The 20,532-nt window shown below is 42.4% G+C and overlaps 1 protein-coding gene across 1 annotated transcript; it reads right to left on the bottom strand.

Annotated features, from left to right (window-relative positions):
- Nucleotides 1–1,694: 1,694 nt before the first annotated feature.
- On the bottom strand, nucleotides 1,695–18,620 carry LOC140305578 (ATP-binding cassette sub-family C member 4-like). The gene is made up of 31 exons (XM_072384540.1): nucleotides 18,500–18,620; nucleotides 16,854–16,964; nucleotides 16,247–16,367; nucleotides 15,935–16,159; nucleotides 15,718–15,807; nucleotides 15,388–15,551; nucleotides 15,120–15,245; nucleotides 12,319–12,568; nucleotides 11,752–11,859; nucleotides 11,547–11,636; nucleotides 11,265–11,456; nucleotides 9,912–10,006; nucleotides 9,584–9,670; nucleotides 8,384–8,480; nucleotides 7,923–8,138; nucleotides 7,175–7,312; nucleotides 6,681–6,718; nucleotides 6,464–6,579; nucleotides 6,192–6,338; nucleotides 6,002–6,081; nucleotides 5,541–5,691; nucleotides 5,327–5,446; nucleotides 5,076–5,186; nucleotides 4,619–4,719; nucleotides 3,759–3,950; nucleotides 3,513–3,668; nucleotides 3,060–3,149; nucleotides 2,796–2,968; nucleotides 2,598–2,703; nucleotides 1,963–2,097; nucleotides 1,695–1,851 (listed from the first exon to the last, which is right to left on the bottom strand). Exons 1-31 carry the CDS (start codon nucleotides 18,571–18,573, stop codon nucleotides 1,825–1,827), a joined length of 3,927 nt encoding a protein of 1,308 aa, XP_072240641.1. The 5' UTR covers nucleotides 18,574–18,620; the 3' UTR covers nucleotides 1,695–1,824.
- Between the last annotated feature and the right edge of the window lie 1,912 nt (nucleotides 18,621–20,532).

Raw genomic sequence — 20,532 nt, 5'->3', positions numbered from 1 at the left:
CTCAACCAGTTTGGGCTTTTTTAGTAACAGTTAAAAGCTTCTGCGTCTGCTCATTGAAAACTAAAAAGGTGGATAAACGGCTCTCATTTTTGCTGCCATTTTTTCACACTTTTGAAACTTAAGTACTTATGATTTAATCCTTTGATGCAGCTTCAAAATGCTCACGTTAAGGTCCATTTGTACAAAAATGGGCCAATCAAAATCAGGCTGTAGAATATTCTAATTGATATGATTTTCAGCTTTCTTTGGGGATGGTGATGGTGCTTGTGGGGTCACCTGAGGTAGCCTGGGCTTCGAAGACGCTGCTGGAATGCGCAACGCCCCCGGTATGGCAGGAGTTGCTCATCCACTTAACATTAGAGGGAGCAACGCGTTGCTTCGCCATGGGACCGATAGACGCCGGCCACGGTGGTGACATCATGATCCTTGCACTCGGGCACTGTCCTTCGCCCATGCAAGTTGATATATTCCATGGCAGGTTTCGTGGTCTCTGTGGTGAAAACTAAATCTAAACTATGATTCAGTTCACCAACTCTGGGTCCTGCGCCTGGAGGGTTGAACTGGAGTGCTTCAGAATTTGTGGGAGCCCAGAGGAGCTCTCCGTCCCTGGACCTCCATGACAGGTCTGGTTGTGTCTCCCCCTTTCCCACCGTCAGATAATCGGCTGTGTCGGTGTGCTAATCGGAGGTTTTGGCGTCGTCCTCCATGATGACAGAGCACCTCCACAGTGGTGCATCTCTCCATCGTGTTGGGTCTTACATGTGAAACGTAGAATATGGGAAAGGTGCCACTTAAAAGATACATGCGCTTTTTACGCATTCGGTGATGCAGTAATGCAACATGCACGTTGTTGACATGTGACATGTTGTCTTCAGACACTCCCACACAAACCTAATGCCTCACAGCTCGTGTGGAGAGAGGAGGGGTGAAGATAGAGTGCAAGTGTCCTCAACAGGAAAAAGCAAGTATTCTCTCCATCTGCCATATATGGTAAAAAAAATTAAAAATTGTGCGCAGGGGCCTTAACGCGTCTATTTTACACCACGATGTTTACAATAGGCTAAAAATAAAAAAAGAAATTCATGAAAAAAAATTAAGAACAGTCAAAAATTCACAGAATTATATGAATCATCAACAGTTTGCATGAAAAAAGGATAAACGATGCCAGAAATTGAAAGCCAAAAATAGAAAAAATGTGCGTGGCTGCATTAAAGGGTGAAACAAACATTTTTCCTTTGCACTTTCAATACTGTTTTTAAAATTAGATTGACAGTAAATAACATTCAATTGTGGTGACAAAACTCAGAGCACATTCTTTGCTGGCTTATCAGCTGCAGTGAACAAGATGGTTTGATTTTGCTGCCTGTGGATATGCCAGGAAGCATTCCTCCCCATTTCCAGTTCAGCCAAAACTCGCTTAACATTTAATCTCAGACACGTGTGCTATCAATCGTTTCATCTCACATTCAGCAAAAGAAAGCAAACAAGTTTTTTTCCATAAACATCTCTAACAATTCTATGAAAATGCATGTAAAAAAGTGTTAAAAAGTTCTTAAAAAGGTTTTTCCTTGACATACTCTCTTATTAACATGTAACAATGACATTTGACAAAACAATCACATCCAACACATTCGAAAGCACCTTTTACTCCCCAGCAGTTCTATCATGGCGTCCATTTTTTACTTGTTGATGGTTCGTCTTTCAAGGTTAACGATCTTCTTGTTCATGAAAGTGAAGGAAGGCCATGTGTCCTGAGACATTACTTACATCTGGAATCAGTTAAACAGCAAACAAGCAGCCTTTCATTCATCTGCCACGAGGCTGTCAGGACGCCTGTGTTTTATACGCCGCCTGTGGAGAAAAGCTGATCGATTACTCAACTGAGAACATCTACCGAAATTCAGATGTGCATTTTCAAAACAATTCTTTCTGTCAGGCATCACGGAATCTTTTCCACCTCACCAGTCTGGCTGACTCCAACAAGGCTGCTGCCTCAGTCTGGCCCGTCTGTTGCACCATCTTGTAAAAAGCGCCTTCTTTGTTTTGCAGGAGGGCAAAGGGTCGGTCTAACTCCTGGATGGCACCGCCGTCCAGCACCTTAAAGCAGCGTGAAGCCCAAAAGTGGTAAGCCAAGACCTTTTCTTCTTATTTTCAAAATGATCTCTACATTTATAAACCCAAAATATCAGAGCTGAGGGGGTGAGCATCAAGCGTATTTTGAAAAACAAAAAAACATCTCAAACAGGTTATAAAAGCACACGAGGCCCTAAAACTACAGACGGCAACACAAAAGTTAGAAACTTAGGAAATATCAACATTTACTTTCCTTTGCTTTTAAAAGGTCTCTGAGCAGTGGGTGTTTGAGGGAAAAAAAAACATCTTTAGATTGGTCACAGTGCATTTTTCCTTAAACCTGCGAGTGGCTGTAAGGATTAAAATAAATACAAATGTACTTTCATTTACATGTACAGCAAGTTAAGTATGATGGGATTAACTATTTATATTTAGATGAAATGCAGTTAAAACGGATGAAAACAATGTAAGTGGTTGATTTTCAATTCTTAGTCATACAGGCGACACAGAGACTGAAGACTCACCAGGATGCGGTCGCTGTCTATGATGGTGTTGAGGCGATGAGCGATGGTGAGCACCGTACAGTCTCTGAACTTGTCCCGTATGGTTTTCTGGATCAGCTCGTCTGTCCTGCAGCAACAAGGTGTGTATTTAAAAAAAAACAACAGCCACAGAGCTTGGACCTGAGCTCTGACCGACTCATATGTCGTGGTTTTCAGTACCTGGGGTCCACGTTGGCTGTGGCCTCGTCGATGATGAGGATGCGGTTCTTCCTCAGGATGGCTCGGGCCAGACACACCAGCTGCCTCTGACCCACGCTGAAGTTGGAGCCGGACTCGGCCAGAACGGTCTCCAACTTTCCGGGCAGCTCCTCCACCACAGACTTCAGCTGCACCTGGATCAAACATGGAGGAACGTTCAGGACAAACCTGTTAGTGTCCGTGTGCAGCAGTTCCAACCAGTAACTAAACTCTGCTGATACTAGCCTCTTCCAGAGCTTTCCACAGGTTTTCATCAGTGTGCTGGTCGAAAGGGTCCAGGTTCTTCCTCACAGTCTCAGTGAATAAAACTGGATCCTGGAGAGCAGAGAGGGGAGAAGTCAGAGAGATTTAGATTCAGCACATCTTCACCAGTAGAAACACCAAAGAAGAAAAAAAACACCTAACTCTTCTCATACTGACACATATTTAGGATCCCACTGTTTATTTCGCTTGAATAGGTATTTCTGTACATGTGATCTTAATTTGTGAAAGCTGAATTAACGTTTACTTCATACTTAAATATGAGCATTTCAAAACTGAACCTAAACCGTGTCATTGAAAATAACTTCTAATAGAAGTAAGAAAAATTATGATACTCTGTATCTGAACAAATCCAAGACTATTTCAAAACAATATGTTGTTTTCATTCAGGCAGTTCAATTGTCAGCTAATATGCACCTGAGGAATGATGGACATCCTCCGGCGCAGGTCATGGAGGCCGATCTTTGAGGTCAAAACGCCATCGATGTGGATCTCTCCCTGAGGCTCTGCCAGGCGGAACAGAGCTGAGATCAGGGAGCTTTTCCCTGCACCCGTTCTTCCCACGATACCGATCTGACACACAGGAAAGACAACTGTGAGTGACCAGCACCCGGTGCGAGAATCGACAAACACGCACAGTAATTGTCAGCTGACATCCGTCACCTTTTCGCTGGGTTGGAATGTGGCGTTGATGTCTTTGAGGACCAGCGGGCCTTCTGTGCGGTAGGAGAAGTTCACCTGATTAAAGACCACCAATCCATGGCTCGGCCAATCAGAGGGAGGACGTCTCTGAGTTTCTAATGGTCCTTCACTTTCAAGGTCTGCGTACTCCACCACCCTCTCCACCGATGTCATCTGAAATTACAAGAGGTTCTTTCCAAGTATGACTTTTATCCTCTACTTTTGTTCATTACACACAGAAAAAAGCGTGTCGTTTACTCTTTATAACACAGCGAGGCGGGGTCAGGGCCTTAAAAACAGTTCTGCGTCCTCCATCTACCTGTTGTAAGTCCTCCCAGTCACATGGCGACACTCTATATTTAAATCAACTGGGAAATGGCTTTTGTTCTGAAACAAAGAAAATCAATCCAAGACTATCTTGCCGGTGACATCTGATGATGCCTTTTGCCCTTTTTGGTTTATATAAACTTTCAAACAACTTTTGTGAGCTTTTCGGGACTGCCCCAAGTTCGCCTGCATTTGTTAAAATACCCAGAGTCCTTCACTCTGTGCCACTATGTAAAGTCTCGTGTCATCAAGTGGCAAAGTTGCACATTGCAGACAATTATTTCCATACAGAAGCAGCTACTAAAAATGCCAAAAGTCCACTCTTAAGCCCTTGTTTGGTTGGTTCTTTCCTGACTACTGTGGAAACAACATGTGGAAATAACAAATCCTCATAAAAAGCATTTATCACAGTCAAATCTGTTTCACCCAAGTTCAGCCATTCATAAACCTCGTCAGGTTTTAAATCAGAGCCTGACCAGCAATAACCACGCAAGCACAAGTCCCTCAGCTCTTACCATGTTCTCCATCTCAGCGCTCTGTCTCACTGTCCACTGGAAGTTTCCTATCAGGGTCACAGCATAGGTCAGCACCAGCCCCACCTGTCCCGCTTCCAGACCTAATTAAAGGCAAAAACAGGACTCTAGACCTCATCAGCAATGCCCTCCTTCAGACACCTCACAGTCAGCATTGTTTTGGTATCCTTGATGGATTCAAACCAGTGAAATGTCTGCGGTGCTTTGTTTTATTAAGGCCAGCAAACAGCTGCAGATATGAAGCTGGGTGTCATCTGCATGAAACTACATGAATCTGTTGTGGTAAAGGCATGAAAACAAGGAACTTGTTAAACCAGTAAGGATGCAAACAGAAGTAGGTATAAGGGAAAAACATGTCCTCTACTACTGAAAGACTCATTTATTCTAAAGCGTGGCTGCATGATGTATGGAGTCTTCTTCTGCACCCACAGTTCCTCACCATCTCTGAATACGATGCAGCCAAATGTTGCGAGGGTGATGAATACCGAACAAATATTGTCGAGGCGAAGAGCAAACCAGCGGGAGGTCATCAGGAACAAAAACCACGCCTCTGAAACAAGAAAATCACAAAACACCTTTTTTTTTTTCCACCAGCAGAACCAGAGATGCTGCCTTCAATGACAGATTTCACCTCAGTGATTTGAAACTAACAAAGTCTACATGTCGACCATGAAAAAGAAAAGTGTAAACCTGAATGCAGGTCCTGGTGGGCATCAAAGGCTTTCTTTAACCTCTCCTCAGCTCTGAAGGCCCGGATCGTCCACAGACCCTGAAGAGACGAGGAGAGGTGGGAGAAGACTGGACTTCGAGCTGCGGGAAAAGGACAAAAAGAGGTTTCAATGGGAGAGGAAAGTTAGTTTAGACAACCAACACATTTTCACATGAGCAGAATCCTTGCCCATACTTGTTGACTCGAGGCGTTTGACATCACGTGATGTATGGAGGTAGTAGCGTCTCAAGTAGAGAAAGAATAAAAGCAGGGGGACAACAGGGATGAGGATGAGAGGGATGACTGAAGCTGCAACAGCCACCACGCCAGCATTCTGTAAAAGACACTGAGGAAAACATCACAGTGTGAGGAGTAATGAAAGATAAATGGACTGTACTTTTAGTTCTTTCAAAGCACATGCACAGTCACTCACACATCCATACAGCACGCTACACAGTGCTTTGTTCCAAGCACTCACACATTTGTAAGTAATGTGGGGCTCGGTGTCTTGCCAAAGGACACTTTGACATGTGGCCCGGAGAAGCCGCGAGTCGAACCAAGCCCTTCCGATTGGTGGGCGACAGTCACCCCAAAACAAGCCAATTTAAGGCAAAGTTTGCATGCACAGTAATCCTAAGCCAGTAACCAGCTCTCACTTGGTAGAAGTCCACAAAGGTCATGGGTAGCATGGAGTCCATTTGGCCGATGTCTTTGGAAAATCTGTTGAGAATTCGTCCTACAACACAGGGCAAAAGTTTACTTTCTTACCAGCAGTGATGTTGGCAAACAGCGGCATCAAATGCAGCTTTTTCTCTGAAACTAAAAGAAATCCTGAGCGAGGCTCACCTATGGGGTTGACGTCGAAGAAGCGAACATGTGTGCGGAGGACAGCGCTGAACATGTTGTTGTGCAGAGTCTGCGCCGATTTCACCAGCCCGCGAAATATCAGTAAACTCCTGACGAAACCAAAGACCACAGCGGCTGCTGTTAAACCTACAAGAGGAAGCAGATGCAGTGCTTTGGGTCAGACCTTTCGGTTCTACTTTACACGACGGACTTCATATACACATCAGTCGACAGCAGAACGCTTACAGCAAGGTGAGAAACCGACGGCATACCTGAATAAATCCCAAGGTAAAAGGGGAGATTAAGCTCTGTATTTGAGCGAGTGACATTAAAGTCATTCTTAATGCTGACAACAGCAGCGGTGCTGTTGGAAAACTCTTCTCTTGCCCTGTACAAAACACACAAAAAAAAACCCGACAACAGATCAAAAGACAAACTCAAACTCTGATGAGAAACAACAGAATCGCATAGAAAAGTGAAAGTCCTCACCAGTACACCAACCACCAGTCCTGCAGGATATATGCAGCCTATGGCAGGAAAAAGTTTCAAAGTACAGTAAAAAGGTTCAAATTGGGAACAAACAAAGAAACTGAGCATTACAATCCCTCAATTACAATACCCAGTGATTCAACTGAACTTTATTGCTATGTTAACTGAGACAAAGCTCAAAGTCATCTGTGACTACAGTAGACTCCCGTTCAAAATGAGTCAAATACTCTCCTATTAGTCATTATGGTGCCAGCTGGATTCACTCCTTATGATCAGGATTGTTTTTTAAGAATAATCCACAATTTAAAAGATATAGGGCCTATTTAAATTCAAGTACCACCCTCCAGTTCAGCCTAATTTTCCAAATATAAACTTCTGGTTCTAAAATCATTAGAAACGACCAAATGGAGAACTCCAGGTGACCAGTGCACGGCGCCACAGTGGCTACATCGATTTATTTTATCCAAAAAGGTATGGTTTGAAACATTTCTCACCTCTGCTGTGATACAGAGCAGGACGATAACCATTAAAACGATTGGATTACAGCTTGCTGTGAAGTACTTCATGTAAATACGGCGGCTAACATTTCCTTCAGCTCGTATCTCCTCTGCAGCGGTGCAGACTTTTTCAACCTGCAAAACAAGTAATTACTCGACTATATATATATATATATATATATATATATATATATATATATATGGAAATTCACACACGCCAAAACTTCACACGGCATCAAGGCGCCAGAAGCTTGTGTTTCAACTCTGTACTGAGATTAAAAATGCAGCATCCATGAGTTGAAGTGATTTCCCCTCCACAGCTTTGTCTGTTTTTGCAGTCATACTTCGTGAGGATCTAAAATATATATCGACTCTCAGCTTGCATACAGACGTCATACTGAATCCTCAAATCTTTTGTCCCTCTCCCAAACTTTTTTAAACCCCATTTCTGACTTTAAAATCTCATTTTGATCAGGCTTTCCACCGCACAATTAAATATTACACTCAATTGCATGCAAGATTTTGTTTTTTCATTTAGATTTTACACAGAGCTTTGATTTCATCATTGAAAGGGGCAAATTGGAGACATAGTCGTGTATCATGAATATAGAAATTGAGTTGTCGAGGAGATCTGATATTTATAAAGAAAAAAAGAAAAAAAAAGGCTTTTAAAAGACAAAGCTAAATTAACTGAAACTGTATCAGCTTTTTATAAAGCCTATTCTAATTTTGTAAATATACCTACAGGAAACTGGTCTGTAACGCTGTTGTCTGATGGCAGGAGGCTGTTGTAAGAACACTGTGAACTGTGTGAAAAATTTGTCCTCTGGCTGTGTAAAGACACTTGGTCCAGGTCAGCTAAACAAGACCACCGGTCCTGCTCGTCACTTCTCAGCAGAGAAACCACATCCAGGCCAGAACTCTGCAGCTCGCTGTATGTTCCCTGTCCAATAATGTGACCCTGGAGACACAAACATCAAAACTATATGGAAAAACAGAAAAAGAATCAAAGTGAAAGGTGAGCAGAACTCTTCCAATACATTTGAAAAATGTCTTAATGAATTATTACCAAGTCATTTAGAAAAGAAAAATAGAAAAAAAGAGTGCCTTCACAGCAGGTGAGGAAAAAAATTTAAAACTTGCAAAATGTCTCCAGTTTTCGGAGCGGCAGCTTTGTTGAGAATTTCCCAGGAAAAGGGTACAAACCTCCCTGAGGACCACAATGTGGTCGGCTGCCCTCAGGTACTGCAGCTGGTGTGTGACCAGGACACGACACTTGTTCTTCAGCAGGCCACAAATACACCTGATTATAAACACAGACACGCATCACTTCAGTTTAATGTGTGAAAAAAAACATTTGTAGACCAGTTAAAAGCAAACATAAAAGGTCATAAACAGATTAAATGTGGAAAAGAACGAGCCGGCCAGCGTAATTTCTCTCTTTTCAGATGCGGTTATTTGAGAAATACTTCTCAAAAAGTGTATTTTTCTTTTATATAGTTGTACAGTAATTCACAGAATTTAGATTTCAGTGATTTTCATTGTCAATTTTGCAGACAAAAAGGTAAAAGGTGAGCAAACAAAACTGAAATCAGATGCCATTTACAACGAGGACAGCGCTGTGCGGAAAGTAAGCATCATGTCGTCAATTCATAAACACACAGAGATAATGGAAAGAAATATTATCATTGAATCCTTTGGCACAACCTCACATTGAGCTTTGCTTCACCCTGCACCGGCTGGCATGTACTGTGACCCATGCAGAAAAGTTTAATGTGCAGACTGACACAGTATCATATGTCAGATGGAAGTGGTTTGAACTACAGAAAGAGACACAGGTCTAGAGGGAACAAAGGAAGAAAACAATGTGCATGCGTTTTCCACGGGAAATCTGCCAGAATGTTTACATTAGAGTCAGTGAGAGAGTTTAAAGCACTCCTCTCACCTGGAGGCTCAGAGCTCAAACTCTAAGAGTCATGGAGCATCGGTGTTGTCACACTGTGTGACGAGCACAAATTTATCTGTGACATCACTCGCTCTGGCCTGGTTTCATAGAAAAATGTTATAGAACTGACACAAACTCAGGAGACGATATCAAAAAGCTGTGTACTTTGGTAAAAGTCCAACGTCTCATGACTTATTCTGACTTTAAATGGTATCTGTAGCTTAAAGTATTTAGAAGTACTTGGGTTTAAAAGAATAGAACATTTTTGAAGGATTCAAAGCTTTCTCCATTAATCTGAATGTTGGGGAAACTTGAAATAGAAAAAAAAGCCAAATATTCTAATAAGTATAAAGGCTTTAAAACGATTTCCGGCACCTTCCAGCTGTGAATCATGTCACTCGTCATCTCGCAGACTGGACTTGGACACATTAGTTATTTGGAAAGAAGTCGTCCTCACTCACTGTTCAAACAGATGCTTTCCAACTTCTGCATCCACGGCACTTAAAGGATCGTCCAGGAGATAGACGTCTGCATCTTCATACACAGCCCTGAAAACCATCGAGCACATTCAAACTTTCAGTTTTGCGGAAAAATACCAAAGTCAGAAAAGACAGTACATGTACAATGTGACAACAACAAAAACACGAAGCAGCTTGTTGCCTCCGACTTCAGTTTGACAGAAAGTCCCAAAAGCGTTGAGCACACACAGCGCTAATGAAGCCAGAGCAGCATCTGCTTCCTGAACTCGTGTTCCTGCTGCATGACGTGAAGCTGTGACTGTGTTCAAACCTGGCCAGATTGATGCGAGCTTTCTGCCCCCCGCTGAGTGTGACTCCTCTGTCACCAATCACTGTCAGATCCCCATCTTTGAGCAGCTCCAGGTCCTGCATTCAGAAAAAAGTAAGTGACCGCCGTGCGAGCGTTCAATACGTTTAGGCTTGCATTCTAACGGCACGTCTTGGGTTAGGTTTTAGTCATTCGTAAAATACCGATACAGCCAATAAAACGGAACCCCAACTGATATGATTTAGAGAGTTTATTCAAGATATATTTTGACAAGAAAATCCCTTAATTGCAGTAATTTGAAATGGGTAGAACCTCTGTCATCTTCTGACATCAGCTGTTCGAGGTAAGCATAACGTCCACACATGAGGGTGGGTTAGTGAAAAGATTAAATGAACAGTTTAACTGTGTGCAACTGCAACTGAGAGTTCTGTGGGAGTTTAAACTTACCAGTGAAATGGAACTCTGGCTTGTAAGCACAGGAGTTCACTTCCTGTCCCGTAGGTCTGGCACACACTATGTTTCCAGAAGCTACAGTCCCTTCTGTATAATTTAAAACCGAGTTAGCGCAACGTCCAATGGCATGTTGACAATGCATTTAGTTTTAGTTTATAAAACGTAACACCTGTGAGCTCTTTTAAGTGACAAAATGTGTCAAATGCTTCAGATAAGATATGGCGAGAACGATAGATACTGCCTGTGTTGCTATTTGACTGATAATCAGAATGAGAAGCACCTCATGTGAAAATATAAAAGGGTTAAATATGTCAAACTTGGAGAATCTTGAAAATAATAAGAATAATAAGAAAAATAAATTATAATATCTACTTTGGTAGAAAAGGTTCATTATAAAATATGAAGACTGTTTTTTTCTGGTTGGTTAAAAACTAAATTAAATAAAAGGAAAAAAACATGGCTGATGAGAAGCTCTTTTTATGACCGGTGGGACATTAAAAATAAATAAATCAGTAGCAGAACAAACAGCACAATAGTATACATTAAAAGATGAACAAAGGCTGTCTGAAATCAGCATTCACAGCCATCTGGTTGTGGCCTGATTGTCACTTCTGTGGATGCTGCCATGTTGTTATGACATTAGAGGATCTGCTTCTCTGTGAAGTGGAAATGCAAATAAGGATAGTACCGAAATGCTCTGCAGCTGACCTATGCGTCGGTGAATTAATCACTAATTATAAAGTTATTTAGAGACAAAAGAATCCACAGTAATTCTGAAAAGGTCCCATCAACAGGCCCGAGCACAAACACTCGGTGGTTAACAGCCTCAGGTGCAGAGCAGCTGACGACCTCCAGTTCGGCCGCCTGTGATTGGCCTGGTTGTGCAGCAGGGTTACGTCTCACCTTCTTCAAAGCGCAGGCTCTCAGGACTCTCTCGTACTTCTTGGGGTTCAGTTCTCTCCCAAACAGGATGTTGCTGCGGATGGTTCCAGGGAACACCCAGGGCTGCTGGGAAGCGTAGGTCAGCTGACCTTCGACTGTCAGCTTCCCTGTATCATGACGCAGCTCTCCCAGGATGGCACTCAGCAGGGAGGACTGTTGGGAACGTGGGCGTTATGGACGAGTAAGTTACACAGTTTTAACCTGCTAACTGGAAAGTAAACTGGTTTACACAAATGTACTGACCTTTCCAGCCCCCACTGGTCCAATTACAGCCAGGAGTTGCTGTGGTTTTGCCGTGACGGTGATATTCTCCAGAGATGGAGAGTCCAAACTCTGGAAGAATAACAAACACGGAGAATTATTATTCTACAGATTCAGAAATGCACTCACTAGCATCTAAAAGGCTCTCCATGACTGTAAAATATCACTGAAACATTGGAATATTCACCTTATCCCAGTAGCAGGTCAGTTTCTCAATCTCAACAGAGTTTTCTTTTCTTTCCTTCAGGGACAAAACAGAGTGATGTCTCTCAACTTCTTCCAGAAGGAGAAAATTCTGGGGGGGAAATAATGAACAAACATTTTTTTAAGCAATACCCAAACACTGCTAACTCTTATCACACAAATCTGACTTGAATTAACTCCTCATAGACTCTTCATTGCCCTAAACCCATGGTGGGATAAAAAGATTCTCCTCCCTCCGTCACATTAAAGATGTTGGCTCTCATATCTTTGTGGGCGTTATTTATTTCAGGTTAGACCAGGTCACACAGCTGCTTCCTGTGATGTTATGTAATCCTTGATGATGCTTACTCATAACACGATTTGATGAGCTTCTTTGCCTTGAGTCTTGGAATTCAATTATATGGTTATGTAACATTCATGTTGGAACAGATTCCCAAAAGGAGCACAAACAGAAAACTTTGGTTATCACCAAAGGTTATCTAATCTTGGTAAACTGTCAAAAGATTTATCAGCTCTCTGACAAACTAGAAATTTCATATTTCAAAATGACCTTAATCCTGCGAATGCTCACTACGGTCTCTGATAACTTCTCGATGGCCAGAGGGAAGAACAGGGTGACCGTGAGCTTAATTGTGCCGTAGAGGGACACCGTGACAAACACACAGCGGGCAGTGATGGGGTTGCCCAGGAGAACGTAGACGGTGAAGGTAAAGAAGACGGTGATCTTGCTGCTGGCGAAGAAGGAAGCCATGTTGAGCCCTCGAAGGTAGGAGCTCTTCAATATCTGACTGATTTCTTTCCTGGAAACATAAGAAACCGTTCAGTGTGTGAGCTCAGAGAACATTTGAGGAGCACTGTTTTCATTTGAAAGCATCTCAGTCTAAATCTCACAAGCAGGCTCACAGAAATCCGTTTCAAATTCAAATATAACAAAACATATTAAACAACGCGGTTGGCATGAAAGTTTTGATCAACTTTGAATCTTTCCCTGTTTACACATGACTGCTGAGACATCTGTGTTCCATCAGTGATCAGCAGTGTGAAGTCTTTTCCTCTCATTCTGCAGAGCATACCACGTTTCATCAGGCAGAACCTCATAAATATTAATCCCATCTGTGTTGATTCTTCTTTAAAACCATCTCCTGGTTTGTGGTAAGTGTCTCCCCACCTGCACCTGTTATTCATTGCCCAACGTTCATTGTCGGTTGACTGTTTTGTTGCAGAAAAGAAAAGCGGTTTGTCATTCAAATCCTAATAGTTGACGTAACTGTTGTGGACAAAGATGCTCATTCCACTGTCTACTTTTAATAGATGGCGATAAAACAAAGGACTAGATCATTAATATTGAACTTGGATTACATGAATGGATAATGAACCACAAGATTTCTGTTTCTGGTAACAACTCACACTCAAACGCTCACCACAGCAACGACAGACTATGTGAAAATCAGCATTACAAACGTCTTCTAACGTCTCCTGGAGCCTAAAGAAACCTTTCGTGGTTATATAGTAATCTATTAACAGTTATAACACAAGTCCTTCTTAGGTACAAAGCTCAGGGAAAAAACCAACGTGACCATAAAAAAGCAAAATCCAGCACCTGTGAGTGATCACAGAGGCTTCCAACTGATTTAAACCAAACCGAACCGAATGTTCCTCTTCGTCTGAAGATTCAGACACAGTGGAGAATGCTCTGAGGTACCACAAAGGGTTGAATCAGTTTAGAATCAAAGTACCAAGCCTATTCATTAAAAAATAAGCAAAGGGAGGCCCATCTGTGAGTATTTCTCACAGAGAAAGTATAGAACGTATATCCGTATCTATAATTAGACAGTGTCTTGATAAGCCCAACAGTAAAATTGACAAATAAAACAATTATCTATTTGCCACCAATGCTGAGCGTGCACAGCCCAAACTGCTTGGTTAATGACAGAATAAGAGCAGAAAAGAAGAGCATTTCATTTATCTGGAGGTTTGTTTTCAAGCCCAGTTGTGCAGGTGTCCTTGTTGCATCAGACGGCCGTCAGAGTGCTCCCAGAGAGAAACAGAAAGTCATTTCCAAGCTAAAAGCAGGCGGTTGTTTGGTTAGATGTTGGGTGGCCTTTCAGGTCTTAAGTTGGTTAAAGTCTTTCTTGTGAGTCGCACAGTCTTTAAAGAGAAGGAGACCAAACAAATTAAGGTATGGGAACTGACAGTTTCTATTATTTCTGCCCTTTCAGACATGTTCAAGTTACAAGTAAATTCTGGACATAAACTTATAGCAAAGACTATGCTTCAGTTTGAGCGTATTTAACTCTGAAAGGGCTTAGGAAAGGCAGCTCTTTGATATGAACAGCAAAAGTTTCCTCTTTTTTTTTCTAGCACTGAAATGCAAATGAAGCTTATCTTTAATATATCAATTATTTTTTTCATTTCTTCTACAAGCACTGATTGCCTGAAGTCGACATCAATCTTTCTTCACTGAAGAACAGACTTCGTCGCAGGTGTCTTTTGTTGTTTGTGGGGTTTTCTGCTTTTACTTTCATCTTTAGCAAATGCATTGGAACTCAGTCTGGTTGGGATAACGTGACTGACTTAGCTACCATAGCAATCAAACATGAGTGTCCACACATTAAATCACGACAGTTCAAATAACTCTGCATGTTTCTGGGGTTTTTTTTCCCTCATCATTCTGTTCACCAACTGTGTCACTTAGAAATCACAATGATTCTTGATTTGACCATTTCTGTGGGACCTTTCACCCAGAAAAAAACTAAACCAATGCTGTATTTGCAATATATACTAAATATAAATGAAAAACACAGAACATTTGGATAAAGCTACTGCCTGCAGTCGTTTCTGACCTTCATAGTAAGCAAAATAGAGGAAAAACCGCGGCTTCAGGAGTTCTGTGTCCGGCTGTGACTCTGACTTGTTGATCATCACATTTTACAGTGAATGACGACAGCATCCAACCTCATTACACCTTTGCAACCTGCCCCATCACCCCAGGGTAAAGACGGGGAAACCACAGGGTTGAAAGTTCTGACAGGATAATGAGAATCCAATGGAATGGGTTTAATTAAAACAAACAAGAATTTGAAGGCCTGCCTCTGGCTGAGGCAGTTGTCTCTACTGCACTCAGAAAATTCATGTGTTTGGGGTCACAGGTGAACCCACAGCTCTGGGGAAGTGCAGCTGGTTTAAAAGTAAGCATTTTAAGTGACCCTGATGTCATTTACGCCAATAAATATGGAGTTTGATACGCAAGCTTGCATCGAATACTGTTCATAACAATCATGAAGCCTTAATAAAACAAAAAAAAAACAATGTTTGTTCATTCTTTACCGATGATACTACTTCTAACCTTACCTCCTGACTTCAGTAACCAGAGCCGAGAATGGTTTCTCCCAGGCATACATCTTAATTATCCTGATGCCAGACACCACTTCGTTCATCATACGGATTCTTTCATCAGTAACGATTGCCGTTTTGCTCCTGGCAAAAATAAATACATGTCGGTTACAATTTCTTCTTCCTAACGTTCAAAGAAACGCCGCGTTTGTGTTTAAAAAAAAAGAGAAAATACAAAAAGGAATTAGAAATGATCATTTACATTTTCAGTTCTCTTGTTTCTTACCTGAAGATGCCAAAGAGTTTTCCAAACCAGGTTTGTACGGGCATCATGAGTGCAATCGTTGCCATCCCTGCCAGACAGGAGAGGCCGATCTCATGCCAGAGAAAAACGACGATCACCGCTGCTTGTAGAGGTCCCACCCACAGGCAGTGCAGGTTGACTGTAATCTGGAGACAGTGATCAATGATGATCACACTTTGACACCTTCTATTATTGACTTTAGTCTTAAAGATCGTAAACTCAGCCTGTCATACAGACATACTAAAGGTTTGACTGGATTTAATGTCAGCTAAAACATACAGCCAAGAAAAACACAGGTTTATGTTGCCGTACCTCGTCAAAACGATTGACATCGTTAGAAAGGAGGTTCACTATCTGTCCGGTGGTCGTTCGTCCCATGGACTCGCTGCTGAGACGAAGAGCCTGATGAGAGAAATTTCCCTTTCTGGTGAGTTTCACTGGAAATGTTCAGCACGAGTGACAATAGCTTGAGAAAAAATCATAAATAAAAGCTTCATTTCTGCTTCAAATCTGCCAAATCCTCACTGACCTTTCTGTAGATCATGTGACACATGGCCACCCTAATCTTCATGCCAATTCTTAGGACATGATAGTAGTAAAGATGTTGGAGGATGGTCAGTCCAAAGGTGGAGACGGACATCGCCGCAGCGTAACCGTACGCCATGTGGAGACTTCTCTGATCGTCTGGGTGATAATTCTCAAAGTACTGGATTATTTTCCCCAGAAGCAGCGGTTGGATCACCTTAATAGCTTCCTTCATGAGAAAGACAAACAAAAGCTCTCCATAAAATATGCAGCCAAACTCTAATTTATCCATTACCAGAACTGAACCAGAACATACCACTGAAAACTGAAACAACCCAGCCACAGCGTAGGACTTTCCAAAGCACTTAACGAGAACTCTGGTGAGTTTTGGCTTCTGGAGTTCCTTTGCAGCCTTTCTAACTTCGTGCTCCCAACATCTGCGAGGACAAATATGCACAGGGACATTAATCCAGTCTTGGACTATTGTGTCAGAGCATAAGTTCCCCAGAATCTTCCAAAGAGAAACCAGAACGCTTTTGGTCACCAAATATTTCTTTCACATTCAGTATCTGGGGTTACAGCGTAATGATTTAATGGCACATCACTAACTACTTCACAGCTATGGGAGCACAGAACGTAGTCTGGTGCTTCACACAGAATCCCAGTCACTTCGACACATTGTGCTAGTTTTTGGGGTGAACTTCATATGAAAAGAAATAAGAAAACTCTAGTGCCTTTACTTTCAATGAAACAATGTGGATTCACTCCTCGTTCTTATCTTAGCAATGAGAAATGTGTGCTCGTCTTTACTCAAACTGGCAAAAGCAGCTTGCACAGACAGATGTTTGTCTTGGCCAACATCTTCTCTGATGGGCATTGCTTGTATCAAAGACTAGTATGAAATAATATGAGTGCTTCTGTACCTCTGCAGCTCCTCTCCCATGGCCTCAGAGCGATCCTCTGGAAGAACAGTGTACATGTCATTTTCCTTGAGCCTCCGTTTGTGGCCGAGGTGCAGCAGCGGGGTTAACCAGCTGAAACGGTCACTTGCTCAGTTAGACAGCATGACAGTTTGTGTTATTCTGACGGAACACAAACAACACTTAGGTCATGGTTATCATTCGTTTCTCAGATTAATCAGGGTAATTAATTGTGTGTAATCTTAATCTTACTAGGTGAAGTACCATAGTAAGATCAAGACTACACACAATTATTGAAGAAAAACACAAAGATTGCAATTAACCAAGCACATGGTTATACTTTATGTATATTTGTTCTGTCTTTATTTAATTTTTTTATTATTATTAAAGAATATGAACACTGTAGAAAACACGTTTGGGCCTTCACACTTTCCGGAGCGACATCGCGGTACGAGCTCAGTCGTCCGGGAACGAGATTTCTGCGAGCGCCCGCGCTTCCATCGCAATGTGGGCGCGGTGGAGCAGGGAGGGGAAACGGTCTCGATTGGTAAAAAGACCTCGAAAACGCACCTGGCGCATCTCACAAGGGCTGCAGTTTTGGAGCTGCTCTCAGACAGATGTGCAGAAACTCGCTCAAATCCTTAAACTCGCGCGTTTTGCTCCTTCTGACTCATAACCTTTGAGGACATAATGTTCACTTGCTGCCTAATAACATTCCACACACTGACAGGTGTCATGATGAAGAGCAAGGGCGGTTTTTGCTATGGGCGAAGAGGGCAGTCGCCCGGGGCGCAATCTGTGAAAGTGCGCACCGTGGCTGTTTGGCTTTTTCTAGTTCCATCAACATGTAGCTCGCTAAAACCGTACAGCGCATCACGCAGAAGCAGGAGATAGACGCGGATTACGCCTCAGCCTTTACCGCCACAGAGTTGATTCTAAAGTCAAGCGCGTGCTCAATGAAGGATGGAAAATAAAAGGTCAAAACGGGTGTCAGGTGCCCAGTTCAGGAAAAAAAGAAAAGGACCAAATATAGAAGGTGTGCACTATGCCATCATGTCAGTGTTTCTGAATATTATGCATGCAATGAAACAGAGAGCGGAGGGGGGTGTTCGCCCTGGGCGCACAACAAGCCAGGACCGCCGCTGAAGACATAGTGAATTACTGATAAATGGGTCAATGATCACAACGTGGTGCCTAACCGGTGCATGCTGGGACAAGGACGGTGACCCAGTCAAACGGCACATCAAGCTTGCATGAGCCTGCGAGCCGTTAAGTTAGGCTTCCATTTCCTTTAAGATTTGACATTTTTGTCACTTTGCGTTACCAACAGCTTTTTGCCTGGACAATTCACCCACGTTTACAGAAGTTGGAAGTGAAGAGGTGTTGACTGCAAACCACAATCTGACTGATAAACGTGTCTCATCAGGACTTTATCTGACATGCAACATGTGGTTTACCTTAGATACAATCTATTTTAATGTGGGATTTGCCCTTTTTGAACATAAATAAAAGCGTAATGTGTGCACGAGACTCAATCAACGTCGTCCCTTATTTACGCAGATTTCTCAGGCAGTGAAAACTTTTGGCATAAGTGCGAAAATCACTTCGCCCATGCTGCGAAACGCATTGTTGCAACGGTGTCCGCTTACCACAAAAAGACCCTTGAAAAAAGTCCAGCAGTTGTCAGAGGGTTGCGTCTTCCTGCCGTCTTTGTAATCTCCATGGCTATGGCACCAGTCCAGCTGGTTGCGATCTGCCTCCACCCCAAACTGACAGTGGACACCTTGTGCAAATACTCTCTTCTTCACCACGTGTGTTGTGGGCTCATGTCAACCAATAAAATCCTCACAGGCTAATTTGGTGTCGAGTTGCGGCTTCAAGGCTGCCTCCACTTGAAATACATTACCGAGTGATGCATATGTGTAAAAGTACATTACTAAAGAAATGACAAAGTGGCTCTGCATTGATTTATTCCTGAAAGGGTTTTATTTGGATGCCACGTTGTGTAGCAGCGTGTTTGGAGCTGGTTAATTCAGTTTAGGTAACTTTTGTCGTTGTGCAATATTGACGGAAGAACAGACGCGCCACGGGGACTCTGCACGCTCACGGCAAACCAACAAGCTGCACAACAGGCTCTCTGCGCCCCGTCTCAGAAACTGGCTGTGAAAGTTGCTCTCAGCAGGAACGAATTCGTCCCAATAAAAAAAAAACATTCACTGGGATCATCACTTGTAACTTTAAACGTCCGTGAGAGCCAGATCAGATTTATGATCGGAAAACCACTTGGGATCGGCCCAAGTTACCCTGCCAGCACGAACGGATGAGTCCTAATTTAGAGAAAGTTGCAGGAAACAAACTTGCATGTAGTACCGAGCCAACAGGATTATTATATAACGGCCACCAGGCCAATAACATGTATTGTGTGTCATATATACGGCTCCTCCTATGACTCCCGCACTGCTGTTCTAAATAAACTTCTTCTGAAGAAAATGCTTCGCTGGAGCCAGAGCCGTCATCCGAGACTCTCTGCTTTCCGACAATGAGCCAGTCTGTCGAGGCGATCAGGTCTTTGAAAACCCAGAGTTGATCAAAGTCAGCTGCTCGTGTCAGATCTTATTAAACGTTCACACAGTGTTTAAATTTTCAAGATAAATAATAATGTATGATAAATGTATGACCAGTAAACAGACGCTTTACAATTAACTGAGAGAAAGTTTCATTTCACAAACCCCCCAGCAGGGGGAGCTCCAACCCCATCTCCATGTTAACGCCCCGGCAGCAGACAGGCTTGAAATGATTCTGTATGTAGGATTTAAGTCAATGCGCTTCTTATTCAAAATACCCATGGACCTAAAGTAGAACGATTTAAACGTAGAACTGCAGATTCGCACACTGTGTTGGCGGTGGGAAGATTTGAAAATATCTTAACAATTCCTCGGCTACACCATTTTAATTTGCTGTTTATGATGAACCAGCATCACCAATTATTATTTTTTAAATCATCCATAAGTTTCCCACCGTGAACATAAAGCAGTTTAAGTTTTTCCACGAGATTCTGTGTGTAACACCTGATTTCCCAAAAGCCACATTTTCCCTGTTACACCTTCAGAGGGGAAAAAAGAAACACTTAAAATAGAAACTGGTTTATAGTTGTCACAGAGCAACATTTACCTCAGGTTCTCCTCACAGAGGAATCCATGCATTTTTGGTCCATTTCCATTGGTTGTCCATCTGCACATCAGCAGTCATGGCTGCATCCAGGGCCCCAGCTGTTTTCTCAAGACACATCTTATTTACACCAGGGGCCAAAGCTGTTTGACCTACTTGCTGAGAAGCCCAAGAGGCAAAGTCAACAGCAAACTGCAGATAACAGACATGTTTGTGGCAGAACAGCCATTTTAGAATCTGAGATTGCCAACGCAGAACAGAATTAAAGTCTTTGTCAGTGTTGCATAAAAAAACAAAAAGGAACGCAGCTCTTTTCTGTGCACAGAGCGCTGAACTGCATCGAAGCGCACCGCCATCCATCATACATGCACGCTGAAGAGAAAATGCAGTACTACAACACAGCAATCAACTATTCTGAGAGAAAACAAGAAAAAAAATAGGCTCTGCTTGTTTTCTGGCTTTTACAATACACAGGAGACACTATGAATTATAGTTGTAGTATTTCTGCTTGTTC

The sequence above is a fragment of the Leuresthes tenuis genome, unplaced genomic scaffold, assembly GCF_036924035.1.
Source record: "Leuresthes tenuis unplaced genomic scaffold, fLeuTen1.0.hap1 SCAF_1, whole genome shotgun sequence".
NCBI classification, from domain to species: domain Eukaryota; kingdom Metazoa; phylum Chordata; class Actinopteri; order Atheriniformes; family Atherinopsidae; genus Leuresthes; species Leuresthes tenuis.
Note: the sequence above shows the minus strand (reverse complement) of the source record. Positions and strands in the feature narration are given on the sequence as shown.

Coding starts and splice junctions, on each gene's coding strand:
- LOC140305578 (XM_072384540.1), bottom strand. CDS start 18,573: ATGGAGATTACAAAGACGGCAGGAAGACGCAACCCTCTGACAACTGCT. Junction 15,552..15,717: donor ATGTCAATCGTTTTGACGAG/GTACGGCAACAT, acceptor CACTGTCTCCAG/ATTACAGTCAACCTGCACTG. Junction 7,313..7,922: donor GCGTTACAGACCAGTTTCCT/GTAGGTATATTT, acceptor CTTGTTTTGCAG/GTTGAAAAAGTCTGCACCGC.